This window comes from Dermacentor variabilis, chromosome 9 (assembly GCF_050947875.1).
Source record: "Dermacentor variabilis isolate Ectoservices chromosome 9, ASM5094787v1, whole genome shotgun sequence".
Taxonomy (NCBI): domain Eukaryota; kingdom Metazoa; phylum Arthropoda; class Arachnida; order Ixodida; family Ixodidae; genus Dermacentor; species Dermacentor variabilis.
This window is the reverse complement of record NC_134576.1, coordinates 68,704,957-68,724,267: the sequence shown is the minus strand read 5'-3', so window position 1 is coordinate 68,724,267 and position 19,311 is coordinate 68,704,957. Positions and strand designations below refer to the sequence as shown.

The 19,311-nt window shown below is 46.3% G+C and overlaps 1 protein-coding gene across 1 annotated transcript in view; it reads left to right on the top strand.

The window, feature by feature from the left end:
* The window catches only part of LOC142558399 (uncharacterized), a 57,957-nt gene that overhangs the window by 22,254 nt on the left and 16,392 nt on the right, over nt 1-19,311 (top strand). Inside the window, exons 4-6 of the mRNA XM_075670538.1 lie at nt 2,681-2,798; nt 5,325-5,403; nt 13,283-13,366. Coding sequence (XP_075526653.1) covers nt 2,681-2,798; nt 5,325-5,403; nt 13,283-13,366 — 281 coding nt within the window. The remainder of the gene's footprint in view (nt 1-2,680; nt 2,799-5,324; nt 5,404-13,282; nt 13,367-19,311) is intronic.

The following is a 19,311-nucleotide window of genomic DNA, read 5'->3' as shown; positions in this document are numbered from 1 at the left end:
TGCCGTTCTTGGTGTTTCTCGCAACTCTGGCGTGCAGCTCAACTGGGAATAAATGCCGTCAAATAACTGTGCCTGGACATCTCGTCGACATTTCTTTGAATACGACTTCATTAGGGGAAAATTCGCGCCGTCAGATATTTCCTGTGCCGCAGTGAGCAAAAGGTGTCCCCGGCTTCGCGTGAAAGTTCCTCTTACTTTCACTGCATTGTGAAAAACTTTGCCGCCATAGACCTCTCTCAGAGGCCTCGCACAGACTTCCTCAACAGAGTGTGACTTTTTCATGGGCCTTCTTTCCAGCCGCGACGGTCGCTCTCTCTCGTCTAACGACCCTACTGACCCCTCCACCTATCCGCGGGACCTTCGATCCATCGAGTCGGTGCTGCCTTGGAGCCACTCCGGCGTGTTCATTTCATGGCCGCGCCATTTTGTTCCCCCAGCCGCATTTGTCGCCTTCGGAGTAAAACTACTTTTCTGAGCGCTAATGTCTGGCTCCAGTCGGAGTGGTTATGAAATTGAACCCTACACTTACCATCAGTTCTTTTATATCGTCACCAACCATCACGCCCTCGGCCGACTTTTGACCTTTTCAAGACTGCAGTGAAAGGCTTGGACGACGGGCTTACCGACTGTGGGAGTATTCCTATTCGTTGGTCTACAGGTCTGGGTGGGTGCGCACCGACTGTTTGTCCCGTTACACAGCAGGCACGTCCGACATGAGTGACACGGAGGTAGTATCCGCCTGCGTTTTTTTTTTTTTTTTCATCTCCAAACTTCTGCATGCGGCCAATGTGCAACGCCGGTACGCCACCTTTGGGACCTTCATTGAGGGCATCGAAACTACGTCTACTGACCCGTCATTACAGTGGCTCGTTTTCCAGGGCGGTGTATTGTACCGACGCAGTCTTTACTTAGGCGGTCCTTCCCTTGTCTGGTCCTGTCGTTTGTGTTCTTCTTCTTGAGTCCTGGTCTTCTGCGTCTTGCCTTTACTAATTCAAGCATGAACCAACTAGCCCAAGCAAAAGCTTTACTTGTCTGTCGGCGCTCGACACCTATCATTCAGCCGCTGTCTATAGCTTGTTTATCTTTCGCCTTTTTGACTATTTCCGCATGTAAAATTTTCGACTTAATGCGATTTGATCTCGAATGAATTTTGCTTGCACTGCGCAACGAGTTGGAATGTGCAAGTTTGCAAGTTTACTGCGATTTGCCCGAATCTCGGTCAAGTTATTTTAAGGCGAAAGCCTTATATGCCCCATGAAGCGAAACATCCGCCGAGCGTCCGGCGTCTAACATCCGATGGCAAGAAAACCCACGTGACCAAGTGATGCCGCCACGTCCTCGGCGCTGGACCTGCTGCGGCTTGCAGTGCGAAATCCTACGGTGAATTGCGTCGGACGGACGCCGAGGCGGCCCACACACAAAAACAGACCTGGCCCACTCCCAAAATTGAATTAAGGTAGATTAAAGCGGATTAAGGTGATGAAAGTTAATGTGGGTTAAGGTGAATTAAAGTTAAGATGGTATAAACTGGATTATGGTGGATTAAGGTGTATTGAAGTGGACTAAGGTGAATTAAGTTCGATTAAAGAGAATTAAGGTGGATAACGTTGGAATAATGTTGGTTGCAGATTAGAGCAAGGTGGATTAAGGTAACTTTAATATAAGGTGATAACTTAGAAAGGCATTATGCTTTCGCATTCAAATCGGGTAAGGATAGCTAAGCGACTTAATTTTTGTTACGAAACCTAACAGGAATGTTCTTAACTGTAGTCAAGATGATTTTTTTTTCTTTAAATGTTAAACTTTAAAGATCTCTTTAGCCTACTTGAAATTACGTTTTTAGGGTGCAATAAAAGCTGCTTATAACTCTTCTAAACCTGTGTCAAGGGGAAAGATTGCTCAAGAAAGAGAGCCAACTTTTCCCGATTCCAGGTGGTACAGAAATATAACGAGATAAGACTTTGGGAATCTGACACTGTAACTGTATTCAGAAACTGGGGAATGAACGCTACAACATGCATAAATTTCATCCCCTTGACTTAAGGTGGATCTCTGAGGTGCCTCTCTTTAAGGCACTTGCATCTCTCCATTGGCGACGAGGATCGCGAAAGGCAATTGGCATAAAAGATCGCGAAAGGCAATTGGCATAAAAGATGTGTGATTTTTTGCTGGAATGCATGCACTTCAAATAAATGCAAGGACAATATTTGCGTTTCTTTTTCTATATGCTGGCATTCAGATAGCTTTTAAGATCAACGCACACGTGCACTACAAATTGCGTGCATTATCATGAAAACTATAGATGGCGCTTGCCTGCCGTGCATTGTTTGCCTGTGCTTAGCGTCTCACTGAAGTTGACGCCACTGAGCAGTTTTTAAAGGCTGCCCGCACAATCGACACTATACTGCAGGTAATATTCCCACATGCGCGCCTTCCCTCGCGGACAGAATCACGGAAGCTCGCGGCCTTATAAAAGCTGGTTCATTCTTCGGCTGTTAGGATAACGCGATGTATCGAACGAGTCTTTCGCTTTTCGCAGCACTTTTACCCCGAGAATAGCACGCAAGACGCTACATCAGTAATGGCTTCAGTAGTATATCCCGGTGCAAATAATCTCGAGAAAGGCTTTTCGGCTTCGTATTTGTTCATCTCACTTTTTTTATTTCGTACTGTCTTCCAGGGAGGGCCCCGGCACCGGCAACAGCCTGGCCGCTGCTGCTTCCAGTGGTCCGCCTGTCGATGCAGTCGCCCACAACGGCGGAGTGGTGGCCAACAAGGGGCGTGAACGCCGTTCTCAGGTACGTTTTCAACGCGTGTATAGTGTTTACGGCGTTCCAACGAAAAGCATGTCTGATTTGAGGTATAACGAAAGTGTTTACTGGAGCTTTCTGTTAGCCGTCTTTCATTAATAAAGTCTGTAGACAAAAAGAAAAGAAAGAAAAAGAACGGAGGCGTGATGGTAGCCGCAAAGGTGACATGAACTCGCAAGTGCGGCCGCTTGAGACAAATCTGCGGATAACCAGTGCAAGGAGGAAACGAGTATATGTACACCCGCACAAACGTATCATCGCCGCGATAGGAAGGGCTATGTGCGAAAGTGGCGGCTGTCGCTATAGGCAACCAGCTTTTCTCGTAGACATATATATGCGCTCATTGCCTCGGAGACACGCGGACGTATACGTAGGCGCCGTTCTCGAAAAATTGGCGCGGTACCTTGAACGAGTTTACGAATTATCAGCTAAACAGAGTAATGCACGCAGTAGTGGGGAAAACAACTGGTTGATTTGCCAATAAGCCAGCACGAACAACCGTCTCAGCACCATACTGATGCTGCCGCTTACATTTGCCATTTGCTGCGTCGAAATGAGTGGGCACTCTTTCGCAAGCAGCCCACTCGCCTTGATCTTCGGTGGGCGTTTTTCACGTGCCGTGTATCGCTTCAGGTACAAGTATAGCAGCTCGCTGCGATCCGTGATAGTAGAGAGGTTTAGATTTGGAGGCCCAAGGCTCTGGGCCCTCAAGCCGCGTTGCGTCGGTTGCTCTTGGGTTTAGAGGAGCAACAGAGTTTGAGGATTGGGTCGAGCAGCGTTGGGTTGAGCGCCCGTTGCGCCTCAGTGCGGACAACAGAAAGGTGCTCGAAAGCAAAAAAGAAAAAAATAATTACAAAAGACGAACAGAATGCACTTTTGAGCAAAAGGAGCGAACAATAAAACGTAAGAAACGTAATCACTGCGTTAGTATACCGGTTTGTATTAATAATTAAGTGTGCAATTCTAAGCCAAGCGAAGCCAATCGAAACCAAGTGCTCTTGGTGTTTTCTCGTGACGAACTGCGAAACTGCGAGTTCAACCGCGCGAAATGGCAAAAGTCAGTCGGAGTACAGCAAGTTTGCCCTGCGACCATCTGCTGTACGCCCTCGCTGTTCCAAGACTGCCTGGCGCGATAGTTGTCGATTTTTGGGTCTTGTGTTAACGCGAACAACCCAAGACTGGCTTGGGCTCGGCGCATGCGCACTTCCGGCCCGCAATTTTCTTGGGTGCCCAAGCCGCTTGGGCCCCCAATTCTAAAACTCTCTACTAAGTGTGCACAGACGGATAGGGGGAGCAACCCCTGATCGTAAAGGCCGCATGTCTTTGTCCTGACCGATGGGCGACCGCCAATGCTGCCGTGTGTGTCTGATTCATTTACTGGACCGGCGTACGCCACTGTAAAATTATTTACACTCTTACAAGTGAATAAGGGTGTAAATCGGGTCATAAGGGTGTAAATGAGCCATAGGTCGATTTACGCCTACGCCGTTATTCCCTTGTAAGGGTGTAAATGTTACAGTGTACCGCTTTGCGAGGCTGTCTACAGGCAGAACATACATTTCTTTGATAGTGGCACACATTGATCTCTGCGCGTCAAAATGTTCTCTATATTTAGAAGAACTAAATAAAGCACTACATTAACAAAGTGTCATGTTTATCATTAACTTCCGCTTTGGTAAAACTAACATTAGGATGCGAAATGTTTTCGTAGTTCCATCTTTGTAGTTTGATCATTTATTTGCGCTATTTTCGCTAGTAGAGAGCACGAAATTGTGAAAGGCAGTGGGCTGAGCAACAATTGAAATAAACTTTTTTTTAATTTAAAACCCTCATTGGGATTGCGTTGGAGAATGGAAACCAGGGTGGTGCTATGGAGTGCGACCGCCCATGTCCCGTGCATTGGGGGCAGGTCAGAGATCCCCTGGTTGTCAAAATTAATGCGGAATCACCCAATACGGCGTGTCCCATAGTGAAACCGTGGCTTTGGCACGTAAAACCTCATCATTCATTCATTCACACGGCCACAGAATATGTCGGGATCTAATTGTCTTGGAACATTTTCAGCTCAGTAAAGAAAGCGGTATTCTCCTTTCGGGGAGAATAAATAATGTGCTTAATTTCACAACCTGCGAGTGTTTATCTCTGCACGTATCTTGCACAATATTTACTGAAATGAAAACACATGTGAACACACACCCCTAGGTTGTAATAATAGAGGTCGTTTTTATGAATTTGGGGTAATTCTTCTTGCAAGATTTGTCTATATGCAACAGAGCATGGCCGCCTCACTTAAGAACTCCTCTGCGAAGAGTCACGCTACGAACGAGGCATTGTTGCAAGCCGTATAGTATAAAGAAAAAGACGCGGTACATTCACCAGGTAACCGAGTAGTTAAAAAGCGTGTGCAATACGAAACTATGTAGGATGCAGTCGCGCAATAAATATCGTGTTTTCTTGTGCATTTCGCGAGTAAATGTCTGGTTGCTCGCTGGCATTACCCAACTGCTTGTGCAGGGACAATGACCGGATGAACGCGTTGACGACGTGCGTCCTCTTGGAATTCTTCCTCGAATTGTTTACCTACACCGAAAAAGTAAGTGTCCCAGCTGCGCCTTGTAAGCGCCACAGGATGGGGAAACAAGTATTTCAGCGGTTTATGAAGGGCTCCTTGCGCATGACACATTTTAAAAGGGCAATGCAGAAAGTAGGGCTACGAGTTGGGCTTATTCCCTATGAAAGAAAGTTACTCTTATCGTTTGAGGAGTAATGACAGTCAAAAAAGGCGAAAGAACTAAAGCGAGCAGCCTCGAAACTTCCAGAACATCTCGCCTTCGCATCATGAATTTTGACGGCCGTCTTGCTCCGGCCTAGTTCAAATAATACTGGTGTCAAAATACAACGTTGTACCTGGGAGGAGTCAAATGCGGAGCTTGGCTCCTTTAGACGCTACAAATACTAAAGAAAGAGATGCACTTCGATGTGCATGACATCACAGTGGCGTAGCGGCCCGTGTGTGTCGCGCGAAATTAAAATATGGATTTACGGTTATCATTTTCATTTTCTTTTAATCGGTGTAATGCAGCATATTAACGGATTTGGGAGGCTGAAAGAGTGTTTCCAGAGTAAACTGACCTACGGTTTTTTTTTTTTTAGTGCCCCATTAATGTGTTGCACACAGTTTCTGTAACTCACTGCGCAGTGCGCACCCGTGCCACATCACATGACGTAGCGAGCAGTTATCAAATGCGAGATCTTTGAATACAGCTAAAGATACCTGATCCCATTACGCATACTCTTGTTTGCTTGTTATAACATTTTCGGATATCTCTGTCTTCGGCGTGAGGTAGACATGCTGCATGTAATGCAACGCTAAGCAAGACGCCAACTAAAATCCTGCCACCTAAAACAAACGTCACTATCACGACAAAGGACCAGCATGTCTTACTGTGTCAGTTTAGTTGTACTACGCTTGCTCGGAATGTTAGTTACAGGGAAACAGAGGCCGAATTCATTCAGCTTTTCATTTATACGAGAGCTGGCTACTGCTGGCCGGCAGCCTGTCCTGGTGATATGACCGACATGTCTTTTTGTCGATTTTTGTTCCTACGAGCAGTTCTAACGCAAGCAGTCAGTATTATAACTAGGCGTTGTCAGAGTTGGAGGATGATCTCACCGCTGCCGCCAGTTGTAAGGGTTGTAGGTCGTAGGGAGGAACTTGGGGGGGGACAGGACTAGGCGATTATGAGAACAAAGAAAAACTGCGCAAAAAAGAACAAGACAGAGAAAGAACCACACGACACAGGCGCAGACTAACAACTGGTTTAATGCTCCGCCTCCTTCCTATCTGTCTTGTTCTTTTTTGCGCAGTTTTTCTTTGTTCTCATAATGCCATACCAACTAGCCCCTCACCGTACGCTTCTGGACTAGGCGAGCAGGATTTATTTACATCTTTTTACTTAGAACAAGGGATACATTCGACAATCTAGCGTGACTCCCAAATGAAGCACGCGAGACGAAGCATACAGCATACGAGCACGAAGCTCCCAACACACCCAGCACACTGCTGGTCGAGCACGAGCACACAGCTCACGAGTACGATCACGGAGCACGCTGACGATCACGCCCTAGCAGCGACAAACGGCTGCTTATAAACACTCCGTGCTCCCTAGATCAATAGGTGAGAGAAACGGCAGTTCACCGCCAATTCGTAGCGTCCAACGTCGTCGAAGTTGACCCGCCTTTTTGAAGGAGGAGGAGGGCTCACACACACACACGTACGCACTTTGGATTCCCAGAACCCGAGTTGAGCGCGTCCTCGTAGCCAGGTGGTCACACCTGACCCCAGCCGGCACCTCTAAATTCCAGAGCTGCCTTTCTCCTGTAGTCGCCACGAGTGTCACCAGACTGCGACGAATCCTGGCGCCCACGTACCGCAAAGCGCCCTTTTGATAGGGAAGCTCTTGTTGCTGCAGAGAGACCATGAATAACCGGCAAATCAACCAACAATACACGGAGCGCCAAACGTGGCAAGCCCTGCTGCCGTCGCCGATTCTCCGAACGAGGCGCACGGTGGATTAACGCTGCCGTAGTCCCCAGTTCTCCGAAGGAAGCTCATGGTCGGCTAGCGCTGTCGTCCTCGCCGGTTCTCTGAAGGGCGCCACCACCGCGGGTCGATCGAAGCACGTGCTGCGGGCTGAAATATCTTTGCAGAGCAGTACACTTGCAGGCCGATCGTAACAGCGTCCAGTTCAGTTTGGCCGCGTAAGAAAACACGCGTGTAATGACCAGATGTGCCGCACTAGTTCTGCCGTCGTTGCCTACGATAATTGTTTACCCACCTCACAGGGCAATATTGCGCGCTTTGGACTTTTTTCCAGTCTTCCAATACGGAGCATTATCGACCACAACTTATTTCGCTTGTCTCCTTCAAAAAATGATGCAAGTGGCCCACTGAAAATGCTGTTATTTCTTGCCCGTGAATAGTTTGTCGCGATTCTGAAGAGCGCTGAAACTTTGCAGAAACGGCATGGGCTGTCATAAGGCTTCGGAAAGAATCCACGTGGTACGCCAGCACATTTTGAAAGAGCGATTAGATAAAATGCAACCAGGTCGACATACGATATCGTAACACAGTTACGTATTCCATTTCACTCTCACTAAAGACACGTTACCTGCTTCCAAAGACACGTACCACAACCAAAGACACCTTGCCTGCCGAATCTGCAAACCGTACTGATGCCGACCAGGGCCACTAAGCTCTAGCTAGCGTTAAGTCACGGTACACTTACCTCTGCTCTCAAGCAAGCCGATTTATGCTTTGTTTCGTCCAAGTTTATTATTTTATATTGCGCAGTGTGTGGCAATTTGTGTTACAACCTAATTCTTATAGCCCTATAGTGCGCCACAAAGAAGCTCTGAGGTAACCGGAAAGAAAAATACATTGCAGATCCCACGCGCTTTGGGAACCGGTTTTCGTTGAACTCGCCCGATTACGCAAGCGGCACCCCCTTGTGGCGTAGTAAGGTGGCGTAAGACAGAGCTTCTCCACAATGCGCAATGAAGCAGTCTCACCCCTGCCGCTGAAGTGATTATGCGTCCAGCCGGTAATTGAGCAAAGCTCTAAACAAAATCGGCTCGTGCACTATGAACCGATTTACACGCGTGAACGTGTCTTCTCTCCATTACATGCACATTTACACCCGTGAGGGTCTAACGATGTGAGAGGCCGACTCGCACTTTTAGGGAGTCTGAAGGGTGTAAATCGGCTTATGCAGTGTGGGTACGGGGGATCTGCGGCGCCAGCGTCATTTTCCGCCACGCTTTCTACGCTGAAAAGGTGTTCGACGGCAAGCCACGCTTCGTGAAGCCGCGTGCGTTATGGGGGTGGAAAATTGAGGTGATAATTTGCTGCCAGTTATTTCGGTCCACGTGATAATGTTGAAAATGAGAAACCTGTTGAGAAGTAGAAAAGCAGACTTTTGTTACGATTCCCTTTACAATTCAGTATTAATGTCAACCATAAAGTCTTAAGGAGTCACAGAAATGAGGACGAAATTTTGTTTGGTGAAACTGCGTTCATCTCAACCACAGAGAGGCAGTGCGCATAAGTGTCGTGTTTGTTCATTTCAATGTGGCAATTTAGACAAAGACCCTTGCTATTAAAAATTTAAAAAAAAAAACAGGGTAGCACCACTTTCCATTGTCAAGACGACCATTTCAAGCCACATGTAATTCAGTTGCGTGATAAATCCTTCTGCCTATGCCATTCTTGTGATCTTGTCGTGAATCGTTTGCGTGAGTTTTTTCGCTACGCTCCATGGAATTGGTTTCTCTGTCTCCCAAGTGTTTGGCCAGAACCAAGCACCAAGCAGACGGGATACTTAAGATAGCAGGCCAGCTCTAATCAAGTTATCGCTTCGAGTGAACTTACGCATTTCAAACGGTGTTAGGAGAAAATCTTTCGTAAAATGTATAAGCCCCAAGTTACGAATCAAGTAACCTTATTATATCGTAGGTATGGCTCTTGACATTGCGCCCTGCAATATTGATTTCAACAAACCAGTTTCCGGTAATCGCGTGTCTTCGTAGCACACGATGCAAATGCTCGTTATAACGTACAGTTCATTAATTCCTTTGTCTTCATGTAAACATTTCAGCGTCAATATACGAATGGTGTTGCGTCGCTGCATATTGCTGGGATGTGAAACCAAACCATTACTGGTGGCAATGACGTCTGAAGCTCTCGCAAGAGTGACTACTGCTACTACTACTACTACTACTACCGCAGCACGAGGTCGCGGGATCGAATCGCGGCCACGGCGGCCGCATTCCGATGGGGACGAAGTGCGAAAACACTCGTGTACTTAGATTTAGGTGTTCGTTAAAGAATCCCAGGTAGTCCAAATTCTTCCGGAGTACCCCACTACTACGTGCCTCATGATCAGATCGTGGATTTGGCACTTAAAAAGCCCATAATTTAATTCAAACAAGTAGTACCGCTTCCAATGCACGGGCGTCTGTAACTCGAGGCGAATTTGTTGCAACGGAGTTTTGTTGTAGCTATGCGTGCATACCAGTTCATATTCTCCAGTGACCGCTTTTCACCGGCTAGCAAATATCGCTCGGCGCAGGACGTGCCTGCATGTATCGGAAGTTTCTTGAATGTTATGGCTGGTTCTGTCCATTGTGTGCGGTCATCGAACCTTGTGTAATCTGAATGTAAACGCGATGCGAATTGCGTAGTACTCTCAGAAGGCGAGCGGGCACCAGCGTTTACGCTGCTACCTTTCGGGAGTCATGTATAAAAGCCGGCGCGCTTGACCCGCTGATCAGATTTCGGTGATCGCCGACTGTGCTCGCCCCTATCATAGTGCTTTGAGTGTAACTTGCTTCTGTGGCCACAGGTTCGCCCAGTAAAGAGTTAGTTTCGTGATTCAGAACTTTTTCCACTATGGTTCTTCGCCGTCACTACGTGACAATACCAATGCTGTTACCCGGCTGCGTCTTGCACTTATGCGAATCCTAATCATTATTGGGGGCAATACCGTTCGAAGCTTTCGCAAGGGTGAAGACTACTAGTAGCACTTCCAATGCATGGGTCTCGATAACTCGGGGCAAATTTTTTTTGCAACGGAGTTTTACTGCAGATGGACTGGGCAATTAAGATAGAAAGCTTTCAAGGCGGACGTGAAAAGGAAGAACAGAAGGCAATAAATGAGCCGTATTGCGTCTTTAGTTTTTTAGAGCTCAGCTCTTAGGCGTCTCTTGCTGCGCTTAGCGTCGGCGGCGTCCCTCGACGTAACCGAGCGAAGGAGCACAGCGGGGCATAAAAGACGGCGACAGGGAAGAGAGTGCGCGAGGAGGGTGCAGCGGAACCATGGGGAGGAAAGCGGAGGAGGAAGGCATGGCGAAAGCGTGAAGTGTTGTGCCGCGCAAGTCGGGCTCTGTGGCTACGACCGCTACGAGAGGGGGCGCCAGAGTAGCGCGTCATTGTCTGTTCACCGATGGCATGTGACGAGCGCGTCTACCAGTACCATATATGGAAACAAAGGGCTGCAGGAGCGGAGGTCTGCGGCGACTGCTGTGAATCGCACCCACGCGCTGCCTCTCGCGATCTCCCGATTAGCGAGGCAGGCACGAGGAAAGAAAACACGTGACGAACCTGCCGGAACATTGCTGTCTTCTTGGCACATTCTCAAATTTGAAGCGCATCAACGGCTCCTATCTTAGTGGTATACCTGTAATCGAGCAGTATAACGTATAGGGGTCACCAGCTATCTTTACCATATTCTTCGCAGCTTTAATCATCCTGTCAACCTCCGTATAAGCCTGCGGGTATCGTGGGCTTTTGATTCGAACAGTATAACGTAAGGGTTACGTTATACTAAGCTTAACGTCCGGGTCAATGTAAAGGTTACGTCACCTTCCGCCCTCGTACGCTTTCTCATGGCCCACGGCTGGCTCATAATGATCCATCTGCCACCACTGAACTTCACATGGATGCCAGTGGCCATGGAATTTGGGCTGTACTTGTTCAATGGCAGCGTGACGCGGAGCGCGTAATTCGCATACGCCAGGCGCCTCCTGTCACCCGCCGAGAGAAATTTTTCGAAGACCGAGCGGGAGCGCCTGGCGTTAGTTAGCGCAGTCGCCAAATTCCGCCCCGACTTGTACGTCCGCACATTTTCCGGTGGTTACCGATCACCACGCCTTCTGCTGGCTCTCCTAACTTAAAGACCCCACTGGACAATTGGGTAAATGGGCGCTACGGCTCCAAGAATATTTATTTGCTGTTTTATACAAGTCAGGTCGTTTTCACAATTAGGACGCCGACTTCCTTGCCGTCATCCTGTCGACCGCCCTGAATATGATGCGCATGACACCGACCTTTGCGTCCTGGCCATTTCTGATCTCCACGATATTCCCACTGAACAATGGCGTGACGACTGCTTACGTGTTCTCATCGATCGTCTCAGTTCTGGACTTTCGGAGCCCACGCTGCGCATGTTCGTGCTGCGCGACGACGTTATCTGCCGTCGCAGCCTACGCCCTGAAGGACCAGAATTTTTACTCGTTGTGCCTCGCCACCTCAGGACGACAGTTCTTGAGAAGTTGCATGACGCCCCTGCTGCAGGCCACCTCGGCGTTTCGCTTGCTTACGACCGCGTACGGCGCCGCTTCTGTACTGGCCAGGCCTGTGTCGCTCTATGCCCCGCTACGTTGCAGCATGTGCGCTCTATCAGCGCTGCAAAAAAACTGCTGTGCTGCCCGCTGGACGCTTTCACCCCGTCGATGTTCCCTCAGAACCATTTATTCGCGTCAGTCTCGATCTTCTCGGCCCTTTTCCGACGTCGAAACCTGGCAATAAGTGGGCACTTGTCGCGACTGATTACGCGACCCGGTACGCGATCACGCGAGCTTTGCGCGCAAGCTCTGCAACTGAGGTGACAGATTTCCTTTTACACCTTTTACATGACGTCATCCTCCATCACGGCGCACCCTGGCAGCTCCTCACCTATCGCGGCCGCACCTTGTGCCGAGTAACTGAAGACCTACTTCGCTGCTGCTCTGCCGAGCACAAGCTTTTCACCGCTATACCGCCCGCAGACAAACGGACTGGTGGAGCGGCTCAATTGCTGCTGACATAAATCTGTCTATGTACGTTTCTGACGACCGCAGTGATTGGGATAACACGTTACCCTTCGTGACCTTCGCCTATCTATCGTCTTGTCACGGGACTGCTGACTTTTCATCCTTCTGTTCGGCCGCCACCCTTCTTTGCCCTTTCACACAGTGCTTCCTTCGTCGACGAACAGTCCCACTGAATATGCTCCAGACGTCTTCGCCCGGGCTCGCACGGCGCGCCAGGTTGCCGTACAGAAGATCCGGTACGACAGCCGTCGTTGGGACGTTCGATTTCTGCTGGCTCCGTTGTCCTCCTATGGACGCCTTGTCGCCGCGTGGGCTTGTCTGAAAAGCTGCTGCCGTGCCACACAGGGCCCTACACTACATTGCGTCAAGTTGGCGATGTGTCCGCACGGGCGTTGCGCATGTGTCCCAGCTGAAGCCTTACTTTGCCGGGAGTTAATTAACCTCACTTACAGTTTGTGCCGAGACGGCGCCTTTGCAGGCGAGGGTTATGTTACGACGCAACCAAGAGTGGCGCCAGTCAGAAGACGATTTGACGTGTGGAGTTGGAATCGGTCACGACAGCCATCTTGTTTATGCATCGTTGTCGCTCTTCTAAATATCTTAAATACATCTTTATACGCGACTTCTGCAACGTAACAATATTATGAACTCGATACACATGATCAGCTGTTTATCAAAAACTAAATAATTAAAGAACATTTACAATATACGATGCCTGCTTGAGAAATGAGGACGCGCTAAGGTGTCATATTTCCCGGTACAATGTCAATAGCAATGTGTTCATACATTGACCTAATTGTGTTGTCCAAATGCTTGTGCAGGAACAGGTTCTGGCAGGCTGCATCCATGACCTGCATCCTCTGAGGCCTATTTCCGGTTCTTGGATTGGTTATCTACATGAAAAGGTGGTTTTCTGACGGAGTCTCCCCAACTCTATGTATGGAGGAAGCTCGACACAAAAAGGTACAAATGTTAAAAAAAAGGTTTTTAAATAAACGAATTTTATGAAGTAACGAAAAAAAATGGGTGTTTATTACCATAATGTGATGCTTTGATTGAGAAATACACTGATTCGGTGAGGCAAGCATCGATTGCTGTATCAGATAGATACAGCATGCTGTCGTGGGTTGTTTTGTGGAGGAGGCTATTCATTGGTTTGCTCGCAAAAGGATGACTTTGGTGGCAGAATATGCTTGTACGTGCTACACTCTTTTCCCTGCGACATTATTGATGTAGAATAGGTAATACATAGTAAATGCCAACAGCGCTTACGAAGAAGGTAGCGCGGGACATGCCGCGTTCCAAGAGAAAATGAAAGCCGCACTTAACAACAAACTATCCGAAAAGAAGGAAGATTTAATTCGCTTGCATCAAACTTCTAGATATAACGCAAAGTCAAAATAACATAAAACCAATGTGTATCAGTGATCCGGCATTTATTTACTATTGAAACAAGGATGATACCATCAAATTTAATACCTGTGGCAGCTGGACCTGTGTAAAGTACAGCCCATTTTTTAAAGGAATACGTCTTAATGTTTAAGTGGTCTTTTGGTGTTTGTTTTGGCAAGTTTTTGGGAATTGAAATGTTTCCTGCCCTTTGGCAAAATATACCTTCTCCTGTAATGTTCATGGGCTCATTATGGTTCGTAATATCGCAACCAAGCATTTCGTTAGAAAGGTGAGGTTGCTTTATCCATGTCTGGCCGAAACTAAAGATCGCACATTTTCAAGGGAAAACAATGAAATGGCTAAAACAATGGCTAAAAGCTTAAACGCTTACTGCGTCATTGTTGGCGCGCACGTGTACGTCTTTTAATTCATAGTTTCGCTTTATTTCTACAAATCCTGACAATAGGAGGGCAAGCGCATCAGAAGCACCAGCGACAGCTACATGATCCCTATTTTCACAGTTCATTTTTTATAAATTCCCACTATAAACACCGTGCACAGACTCAATGTATTTAAGTATGTACACATAACAAAGTAACAATTAATTCTAATAGTATGTATAGCCTATGCCTAAGAATTAATAGGTTGCTACATGTTCACAAAGCTTCAAATTGCTTTGCGCCCTGTAGTATGAATAATTATTATTATTATTATTATTATTATTATTATTATTATTATTATTATTATTATTATTATTATTATTATTATTATTATGGACGGTGACTTTGATGTGTGGTTTTATGTATTTTTGTGAGTTTTTATGTATTGTGATCGAATTCGTATAAATCTATTAGGGCCAAACAGTGAAATCTTCCTCACCGAAGCCTTCATTGCGGTGAGGCTACCTTACGTCACTCTGAAAGCTTCCTTACTGAGGGGCCCTCGGTGAAGGCTTCCTTGGTGCTTCCTCAGCATAAGGTAGCTGCAAAGCTACCTTCATGCGTCCTTACGCCGCTACTGGCCCTGAACGAGCGCTTCACCTCACTTCTTAACCACATGACGTTAGCTTGCGCATGCGCGCTGTCGTCCACCTGCGGAAAAGCGCGAGCACGGTACGTCTTGCCAGGCATGTTCGTTTCAGTCACGCGTGCGGCATGAAAGCATTGCTAGGCGTTGCTAGGCGTTGCTAGGCGTTGCACGACGCCGGCGTGCCAGCGTTGATGGAGCACATCAAGTTTTGTACTTTAATGCGCTCATTTTTTTAACTTTAGTAAACAAAACTAGAAGAAAGCGTCCGCGCTTCTCTATATTAGCTCTTCAATTTAAAGATTGTGCGACGATCAATTTTTAATAGAATAATGGTGTTCGCGTAAAGACTATAAGAGATAATCTCGAACCCAGGCATGCGGCAACCGCTCCTTACGTGAGCATGGGTGAAGGGAGCTTTCAGAGTACGCTTGCTTCCTCCATCGGTCCTTCGCTGTAAGGAGGCCTCACGTAAGGTTAGCAAGCGCTCGAAGGAAAGGAACGTTTCATTCTTTGGGCCTTAGGCTTTCAAGAAAACTAAAAGTTGAAGAGAATGGCCTGTGTTGTGGACTTGGTTAACAGGCGACATCGAGAAGGAACAACGCAGCCGCTCTCTTATTTAAATATTCAGGTATCTTGCACAGTTCGTTGTGTCATAAGTGACTGCAATATCAACCGTTCTCCATGTGATTACAGCGATCACTGGTAGGAGTAGAACGGTATGAAGAGGCACGATATGTTAGACGTTCGACTCAGAAATTAAGGTATGCAAGAATCACCACTGATATTCTTTTTAATTCGCTTCATTGTTTTTGTCGTTGTCTTCGCACTCATCATAGCCGCTCGGGCCCCTCTCGCGACAGCTGCGTACATTAGTCGAATGCCCTATGTGCAAATTTATCTTTATACGTTCATTGTAAGATGCTTGAGTACACAGTCGCAAACTTTTTAACTCAGTATTTAAAGGACAAAGGTATGTTTTCTTCTTGGTAGCATGGTTTTGCGAAAGCATTTTCGGCAGTCACAATGTTTACAACGGCTGTTCAATCTTTTTCGAGCATCCTAGATAAAGCAGGACAGCTTTATTTACATACATTTTAGTGAAACTTTCGGCCTCGTTTCACATAATAAGCTAGTTCAGAAGAAATATAGGCCTTCCCCCGTTCCTAGTTAATTAGGTTAGAGCATATTAGAGCAGAGTTGTTAGCCCCTCGGTGGTTGATATTTTTCGTGTCCGTCAGTGAGCAGAAATTATCAGCAACGGCTGCAATGACTCACGTCCCTCGTAATGCAGAGGCTACAAGAACTCGGCAAAGTGAAGCGAACAGTGCATGCATTCATTGGAATCACGCATACAACGTACAGAACAGCGCACGTTTCAATAACGAAACCGCTCAAGAAGAGCGTCCGGACCATAAATCAAGCATTGAAGGCCTCCATAAGCAGTTGTGGTGGTTTCGTAAAAGCTTCGCTGGACATCCAGTTTAGCTGGGTCGGGATGGCGAGTCAATTTCTTTTTAACTCACCACGCGTAGTTTGTTGTTATTGACAGTTTCGCGTCTAAGCCATTACCTGTTTCACCTGGCGTCCCTCAAGGAAGGTTTCTAGGAGCTTTATATTATTTTAAATTTTTTTGTTAACATTGCCTGCGTAGTTGGACCACACCAAGTTCAAGTCAAGCTCTTTGCGGTTGATTGCATTTTGTTTTTTGTCTGCAGTCACTATCGCCAATGATCTGTTACATTTTGTAAAACCTTCCGTCTCTTGAACTCAATCAGCATGGCGAATACAAGTATCAAGGCATAACTATAACAAGAAACCCAAGTTCGAACTCTCATATGTCTAGCATTTGTAGCTCGGCGTTTTGTAAACTTTCTTTTCTAATGCATAAACTAAAGCATGCTCCCGCAAAACTGAACATGTAGGTTATTCATGCGTCATCAGACGTGGATACGCGTGCGTCATTTGGGACCCTTACAAAAAGTGGAACATTGACGCACTCCAGAGGACACAGCGAAAGCTGTTCGTCTTATCAAAATTTCCACAAACATTCTCCCACACCACTAATGAACGAACGCGGCGTCCCAACGGCCCGAGAAGGTGTAAAATTTAGACTAATGTTCCTCTTCTCGCTCAAAACAGCCAGCTTTCTCTTAACTTCGAAGTACTACGCCCAAGCCCTATAACTGCGAAATGAACGAGGCGTCATCACGACCACTCTAATTCCATGCAACGAGATCCATACAGATAGAGTGCACAAAATGCTGAAGTTGTTCGACTCGGAAATATCCCTATCTTTTGTTCGTCTGATTTTCTTTTTGTCGTTGTCTTCGCACTCATCACAGCCGTTGCGGCCGGGGCTGAGAAGGGTAAGTACCCGGGCACGAGTGTCCCACCTCCAACTTTACCTATTAATATAAAGGAGGCTTTCGCTCCGCTCCAGCTCCAACGCCGCCTATTCCAATACATGTAAACGAAGAGACGCTGTTCAGAGATTTCCCCTGGGAGAATTTTAAGGGAATTTACGGATTGTATCATCTCTTTAGTTTTCTCAGATTTATCGAAAAGTGCAAGACACCCGTGTACTTAGATTTAGGTGCGCGTTAAAGAAGCCTAGGCGGCCCAAATTTCCGGAGTCCACCACTGCGGCGTGCGTCGTAATGAGATCGTTGTTTTGGCACGTAAAACCCCATAATCTGGCACCTACTGTAAAGATCGCCTCCCTTGCGGATAACCCGTTTGGCATTGCAATAAACCACGCTAAAAATGCGTAAGTGAAAGTTATCGTTGTCACTGACAGATCTGGTTTTCCAACGCACATTATGAACCATTACAGCCTGGTGTTGTCATTTCTCAAGCGTGTCACTGAAGTGAGACAAAGAAGTCACTAATATTGTTCCTATGACAGTGAAGTGGATTTCAACAACGTAGGTATATTGAAACACTCTTATATAAGCAAGAGCGAAGCAAATAATTTACATAGACGTTTCCCGCTGGTGTAATGACCTGGAAGCTGAAGGAAAACAGTGAATTTGCCAGAGGGGTATAGAGGGCTTTAGCTTTTCTAATGTATTTACTGTAACATAGGCGAACGAATATTTCAAGCTTCGAATATGAATAGTCGGTGCGATATAATATGCGCATTAGAAAATTAACTATACGGTATTTTCGAATATGAGAACTATACCAAATATTTCGGAGCAACCGATTGTTCAAATCGGGTGCCTTTCTCTATCTGCCGAACAAAGTATCGCAAATTTTATTTATCATAAGTAAAACAGCGACAAAATTTTCGAATCAATGCAGAAACAAAACCGGTAATGCCAACTTTGTTTTCGGTTCTGCGGGGAAAGTGTGGCGCCGGCCAACACTGCTTGGGTTGTGTGTTGTACAAATGCATTAATAACCTAGAATGCATAGACGTGCGAACTGCCGTCGCCATAGCAACATTTCTAATGCAACGAGCGCATAATGCAGAGGTTGTGGATTGGGTTCTCACCGTACACAAGTTGAGTTTTCCTCCATTTCGCATTACCTTCGCATTTTTGCACTTCAATTAGAAATAACAAATAATATTTCCTATGATATCCTTTTCTTCATTATATGTTCGTTTCATATGGTTCTGAATAACAAATACGTGCGGGCATTCTTACAAAAACGGTGCCCTTATAAAACCGGGCCCCTCGCCTCCCCTTCTTATCGTCCAATGCGTGATAATCGGCTATATTGTGCTTATGGCCAGCCAATTAGTCTTTCTTGCAGCCTGGTCATGTAGGAGCTTTGTTTTACGTTACAACCTATGATGCTTCTTCTTGTAACAGGGTCTTTATTCTGCCTAAGGCACACAAACACCTCGTTAGCGATTTTCTTTTTCCAAAACTTGATATCTTTTAAACTATTTATTCTGCGTTGTTGAAATGCCTGTCATTCTTAGAAAGCTTGTTTGCCACCAGGCTTAAAGGTATGAAGCGGCTGTTCGTGCAGTTATTTTTATTACTGTTGTGAAATTGCGTTTAAAACGATCTTAATTGCGCGTGATAGCTGATTGTCTATTGAGTACAAGTGTGTTCCTAATTAAATTGAAATAAATATCCCTGCTGTAACTATGTACGTCTGCGTTTTTCTATTCGGTATGCTTACCATTCGTATTGGATTCGCATTCGAAAAGTCGATATTCGATCGCCAACTTCTAATATTTACATACTGGATTAGGACAGCTTAAAAATTTTCATTACCTTCACATAAGAAGGCTACAAGTAGAGCACGATTAAAATTACGCAGGCAACGTAGTTTTCCTAACATGAAAATGCATTTAGTCTGATATTCTCCCTAAATTTCTTGTGCTTATCGAAGTTTGTGGTAGCAGAACTAGGTTATATGTAACGCGCTCGGCCGCATGTTGTAAACATGGCGAGGGCAATCACCCAAGCTT